At 31.7% G+C, this 7,142-nt stretch overlaps 1 protein-coding gene across 1 annotated transcript in view; it reads right to left on the minus strand.

The window, feature by feature from the left end:
- LOC108752344 (fatty acid-binding protein, muscle) overlaps positions 1 to 6,664 on the minus strand; it is a 13,815-nt gene extending 7,151 nt beyond the window's left edge. The window contains exon 1 of the mRNA XM_018493132.1: positions 6,434 to 6,664. Within this exon, the coding sequence (XP_018348634.1) occupies positions 6,434 to 6,509 (76 nt within the window). The 5' untranslated portion in view covers positions 6,510 to 6,664. The remainder of the gene's footprint in view (positions 1 to 6,433) is intronic.
- Positions 6,665 to 7,142: the final 478 nt, after the last annotated feature.

Consider the following 7,142-nt stretch of genomic DNA (forward strand, 5'->3'; position numbering starts at 1 on the left):
TGTCAACGGTTCTGCTTGCATACCGACGTCTCGTGTGTACAATTTGTAACTTTACCATATCCTAAGCATTATTTTAAAAAGCTACCTATATTTTTTTACGAATCAATAATTGAATAAAATTATATATAATAATCGAAATTAATATCGGATAAAATTCGTACAAAATTTACTGTATAATAATTATTTTATTATTATAATATTGATATCATATATATAATAATAGAGATGATTTACAGTTATTTGGACTTATATATATCTATAAGTAAATATAAATTAACTTTCATCTGGATTTAATTTACTTTTCATTTTTTTCTAATTAGAATTACACCCCTTCCAGGAAAAAAATTTAGCCTTCAGCAAAATTTTATTTTGTAGCAGCATTAGAAGAATTTTTTAACAGCAGCGAAATATATTTCATTTTATGTAATAAAAAATGTAGTTGCTTTTGTGAAATATATTTTTCTGCTTTGTAAATAACAAAAATACTAAGTGACAGTATTATTCAATGCATTTTAATCAGATAATTTGTCGTTATACAGGGTGATCTGAATTCGAAGTACAGGATATGATACTTTATGCTAAAAGAAACAACTTTTTTCTTTTGTAAAATTACGTCTAACAAGTAGTTTTTGCAGGAGCACAGATTGAAGTTAAACGCAAAAATTATTTATCGAATGTAATTTTACTACAGGCAAAAAGTTGTTCGTTTTAGCACAAAAAAACAACTTTTCTTTAACAAAATTGTGTCCGATAAGTAGCTTTTGCAGGAGAGTAAGTTAAAGTTAACAAATAAGCGCAAAAATTATTTATCGGACGCTAAAGGAAAAAGTAACATTACTCGTTGTTTGTTTTAGCATAAAGTATCATATCCTGTACTCCGAATTCGTGAATTTTGGATCACTCAGTATAATATAAGAAAATGATTTATATAATAAAACATTTGTCCTCATGTAGCAAAAAATGAAAAGTAAGTTAAACTGAAATTGAAGTTAATCTACAATAATATAAAAACGTATTGATAATCCGCGAATCCAAGCTCAATATATCACACATACATGTTATATCTACACATGATCATATGATACATTTTTGCAAGATACACTGATACCTTCTATCAATATAGATTAATTTTAATCTCATTTCACCTAACTCTTTATCTATTATTTATTTCTAGTTGTAAGAACTAGAAAAAGAAGAATAAGTTGAGCCGAAATAAATAAAGTTAATCTACATGGGTTGATGAAACAAGCGTGAGAAAAGGAAGAATGATGTTAAGTTTTGGCTATTTTTCAGCCAAAATTTCGAGATGTATAAATTATATATCACATCAAAGGGCTATTTAAGTCGAGTGCACTGAACAAAAAAATTGGCTGCTACAGCAAATTTATAGATGGTAAAATATGGCACAGCATTTTTAATTGGCTATAGCAAAGTATTGGTTGCGTTAGCCTATCCGCAATGTCAATATAGGGTTTCGATACGCTAACACAACCAATTAGCTGCTGCAACCAATTAAGAAAATGCTATACCATATTTTACCATCTATAAATTTGCTGTAGCAGCCAATCTTTTTTTTCAGTATGGTATATCGCTTATCTTAGAGAAACGTTGAAAACATGGTAGAAATCGTGATAAAAGTCGTGATAAATCGAATGCTCACATTTCATATCACATATTTATTGATAACAAATTGTTAAATAAGATATCAAGATATCTCAGGAATTAAACAACAAGGGACTATTGTTATACAACACATAATTGCAATAAAAGAAATTTTCGAACAATTCACAAACGATGAAGAAACTGATACAAAATAATCGGTTTCGAATTCTACTTTTGAATAACAAAATTAATAACTTTTAGATTTGTTGCTATTAGTATATGTGTGTATGTATTGTGTATGTAACGATTTCTTCTCATTCCCGATGTTCCTCAAAATAAGCGATATATCATTCGATTCCGCAAATCACTCTTTAATGACACGCGCGCATATAATCTGTATCTCTCAGAACTTCTTCATTTTAGCCGAAAAACAGCCAAAACTTAACATCCACTTTTATTTGTAAGACATATTTTTGAAATAAATCTTTTACGGCGAAATAAAATTGTATTCCTAGTAAATAAATTAACTATTTATTCTATTTTTTTTTACAATTAATGAGATATATTTTACGAAAAAGTATATTCAAAAAAGCATAGTCATTTCAAAGAAATTTTTTTGTAATCAATAAATATCGAAGAAAATGTTACATATTTACTTGCCGACTGTTTTTTAGTATAGCAATTGTAATTATTTAAGGAAAAATGAAAACAAAATAAAATCTAATTTAAGAAAAAATTAGACTTATAAGTATGTTTGATATTAATTTGATAAGTATATATTTGATTATAAATTATAAATGAAACAATATAGTTAAAATTGGAGCTTGTTTCTTATTTACATTCTTTAATTAAAAAATAATAATTAATAAATTAGCAGATAACGGTGCAACAAAATGAAAACATGGAGATTATGGATGCGTTCCGAGTTACGCATGAAGTGGATAATGTATTATTTTTCTTTCTTTATTATTCTATGAACAACAGAGATAAAAATTGCATAATTTTGCGCGATAATTTTTGCGTTATTCGAAACGCATCCTATATGTCTTATCGGGTTCTTTAGTTTGTCTGAAATTAATAAACATCAGATAAGCGATTAAAATCAGTGTCGAAACTAATATAATAGTTTCCTTTTCCTTAACATTAATTTAAACAAAAAGGAACGAATGTTTGTATCAAAGGTGTGTCGTTTGCTTCCAGAAATCTAAGGGCGCGTTTACACCTTGACGGAAAAGCAGAAAGCAGAAATGCAGCAGCCAATCAACTCGCGTTGATAGTCGACACAATTTCAGCTTTCTGTAATGCTTACTATCAGCGCTGGTAGTAACAGTACAGAAAGCCGAAATTATGATAGCTCGACTATCAGCGCGAGTGGATTGGCTATTACATTTCTGCTTTCTACTTTTCTGTCAAGGTGTGAACGCGCCCTAACACAGTTTCCATAACATTATAAAAAGGTATAAGTGATTGATAAGCTGAATTTTCGACACGAACACCGAACGCGCATTCACGTGATTCGACTGTCAATTACGGGATTTATTAATCCTGTTGATGAATTAATTCAAGTGTTAAATTAGACTGCAATCAGGAGGTCCGCAGCACAGTCCGGAATTAAGATCGAGGTCAGGTCGTTGCACGAAGAAGCGAGGGGGTGTAATTTAACGTATTAAAATTGATTAATATCCCGGGCTTCATTGGTATCTCGCTGATGTACAAACGACTTTAGCGGTTAATTAACCGATTAAAACTGCGATGGTGGTATGCAGTAGGCGGAAGCATACCTACATACATCTTTACATTTTTTCGAACATACTTTTAAATGGTTGTTCGCAAATTTAAAATAGGTTGAAATATAATGAAATTATAAAAGCACGTATTTTTAGAACCATTTAGATTTCAATCGAAATTATTCCATTATTCCTTAAATTTCTATTGTTTTTTAGAAAAAATAGAATAATTCCTAGAAAAATAGAATAATTCCTAGAAAAAAAATTCCTAGAAAATTCCTAGAAAAAAGAAATTTATTATATATCTATTCCATAAAGCCCTATTATAAGTTTGGGATACAATTGAAAAACAAATTCATTCTCTCCTCCTCCCCCTCTTTCTTCTTCTCTGTTCCTGTTGTACTTTTCATTGTGCCTAAGACACAAATAAAAGCACAAGCAATAGAAACAGAGAATAATAGATTTCAACCTATCAGAATACACATATACTATATATCAAAATATTTCTGATAGGTATATATACTACTATTTCTGAAATCGAAATCTATTATTCTCTGTTCCTATATTGCCTATGCTTTTCAATTGTGTCTCAAATTTCATGGACAATGAAAAGTAATAGGAACAGAGAGAGAATAACACAGACAATAAGATTTCAATTTGTGGTAAGCTATCAATAAACAAAAGATTTCAACTTATAGGAAATCGTGTATCAATAATTAAGGTTGAAGTCTTGATTATCGGATCTATATAAAGCCTGATGCACAATTGAAAAGTATAAGTAATAGAAACAAGAAATAATAACTTTAAACCTGTCAGAAATCATATATATAAAAATAAACAGTTTTTGATTAAAATCTGTTACTTCTTGTTCCTATTGCCTGTTCCTACTGTTTTTCAATTGTGTCTCAAGCTTTAAGACTAATCTTCCCGTTTCTTGCTTTTTACCTCTTACTTTTTTCTTCTTTGCGACCATTTTATCAACAATCATGTTTCTTTTCCGAAGTTCATCAACTTTTATCGAACGACAGAAAACAAAACAACTGGATAAGAAGCAAAAAGGCAAATAAAGTGATAAAAAACAAGAAATAGAAAACAGCATGTTGTAGATCAGGCTTTATTCTCTTTGTCTATTGTTTGCGTTTTTATTGTGTATAAGCCTTAATACGTGTCCTCTGATCGCTGAACTATGAGATTCATTTTCTTGAATATTTGTCAAAACTGGTATTATTCTCTTGTCGATATTATTTCTACTTTATGAAACGCGTGAAGTTTCGTAAATGAAGTGTCTGCCGATAGCTCCTTTGATGTTTACTTTCCACGCGCATCTTCCACATGTTAACCACGTGCGCTTGTTCACGTTCCATACACGCACGTAAAATTGTCGATGTGTCGATCCTAACCAAGCGACCATTTGTACGTGGAACGACACACAAACGAAGCTAACGACAGATCTCATCACGGTAATAATACGGTCTGCTGTAATGTGTGTAATCGGTCGCTATTTTGTAAAAGAGCAATTTATGCACGATACGTTGCTCGATTCCTTTTGCGTTTATAGACCTTGTTATTCTTCTTCCATATAATATTCTCAGCAATTCTTCAATTATCTCTCTTTCTCTTTCCTATAATTTGTAATGATAAGTTTACAGATTCTTAGAGTATTGTAGTATATGAAATTATAATAAAACAATTTTACACCTATAACTTGTGCCAAAATTTACTTCTAGAATTCTGATACTAATAGAATTCTTCTAATTTTAAATGCTGTATATATGAAAAACATTTGAGAAATTAAAATATACATATACATATATACATAAATAAAAGATTATCATTTCTAAGTTAATTGCAGAAAAATATGAAACAATATAAAGAAGAAAAAAAAAGAACATTTTTCAGCAATCAATTTTGACACTAAAACTGCCTTTGAAAATTTACATACAATTGTAATAATTCGAAGTTCAAAGCATTCAAATTTAAGTTTTATGCAAAACTTTTTATTTTCTGAGTTGTGTTGTGTTGTAGCAAATGAACGATGCGCACAAATAATAAATCCGAAATAAAAAAAACTAATTGTATGAAGTAAAAAAAAGAGTTTTAACGGGAATGTAGTTCTGAACGATGATTAATATTCAGAGACACGTGGCAGAATTGTCAGAAAAAATTACCAACTGCGGTCTTAAAATTTAAAAACTTCTGACGAAACCAACAGACATATGTATTTACTGATTACATCATGATTACGAATTACTTTCTTAATTCGAATATTATTATTCTGGCCAAATCAAATTTGAGTTAAAAGTTTATTAATGCTCATATTTTTTTTACATTTACATTACTCTGAATGAAAATTCACTTATATAATTAGGAATATTTTTTATTTTACTTTGTAACAAGTAATAAATTAGTAAAATATCTTCAAGAGCTTCCATGATTATTAGCGCGTAACTAATATTTACAAGATGATAAGATATTAATTTGCAAATTTTATCTTCTTATCTTCTTATAATTATATCTTATGAATAAATGACTTATACATGAATACTTACACAAAAAAATGCGGAAAGCTTATATTATAATAGCATTTTACTTATTCCTACTTAATTTATTCTTGGAACTACGAAACTATTACTTTTATTTTAATCGATTTTATATATATATATATAAGTTGTAAAGTGTAAAATAACTAAACTAACACTATTCTTATGTAAAAGAAATGAATTTCAATGTTAAATAACCTTATTAAATATTAAAGCCATTAAAATTTTAATAAGAAAAACTTGAATTATATATTCAACTTGAATTAGCACTTAAGTGAAAATTCACTCAGTAGGGTTTCAGATCTGAAAAGGAAAAACCGACACGTAATCAGGTAAAAATCGTAGAGCGGATCGAGATAATTTCAAGACTTTCGTCATAAAATAATGTTTATCATAACAAATATTCATTTGACTGTGAGAGGACTAACTACTTCCGACTCTCCTACATTGAGTTTTTTCCCATGCCAATCACGCGCGCATTCTAAATTAACATTTCCGATGTACTTTGAACTGCCGAAGCGGTGCCAAGAGAGCGGCCGGCGTTCGTTCCGACTACGTACATACCGAGCGCTTTCATGAACTCGTCGAAATTCTCGCTGCTGAAGAGCTTGTAACGTTTCCCGAGAAATTCGCTCGACATGGTGCTCGACCGGATGTGACACGTGGAGGACAAAAAGAGTGATCAAGAGATCGGCGGCGACCGGGTTGGTAATTGATATATTGCCGAGAGACCACTGAACACCTCCTAATCGATCGACACGGTTACGAGAACTGAACAGTAACGTCAGGATGACTGGATGAGGAGTGCCGCGAGCACGAAAACCATCTCCCCCGTTGGCCCCCTGCCATCACACCGTTCTCTCTCTCTCTCTCTCTCTCTCTCTCTCTCTCTCTCTCTGCTTCTCTCTGTCTCTTTATCCTTCCTTCCTCGTCCCACCCGAGACTTGCCGCTCACTTGTTCCGCTATTGATATTAGGGGTCGCGTTCCCTCTCACTGCACTCTCCTTCCCGCTGCTAGAGCCGCCCTTTTTCCTCCCCTTTCCTCCTCTCCCCCGCCACTCGTTAACTAGCTCTGTCTCCCTTGGTTCTTCGATTCACGTTCGTTCCTCCCTTTCGATCCTTTTCGCCTTTCCACCTCGATCGAGTACGAAACTTCCCCGTCTCGCTCTCACCCGGAAAGCTTCCCCCTCCTCGGAATCTATTCGCAGCTGTGAGTCTTACATCCTGCGTCCTGTTTCATGCTTGCGCAACTTCTCATCCTCTTTGGTGTGTC

The sequence above is a fragment of the Trachymyrmex septentrionalis genome, unplaced genomic scaffold, assembly GCF_001594115.1.
Source record: "Trachymyrmex septentrionalis isolate Tsep2-gDNA-1 unplaced genomic scaffold, Tsep1.0 scaffold6, whole genome shotgun sequence".
NCBI classification, from domain to species: domain Eukaryota; kingdom Metazoa; phylum Arthropoda; class Insecta; order Hymenoptera; family Formicidae; genus Trachymyrmex; species Trachymyrmex septentrionalis.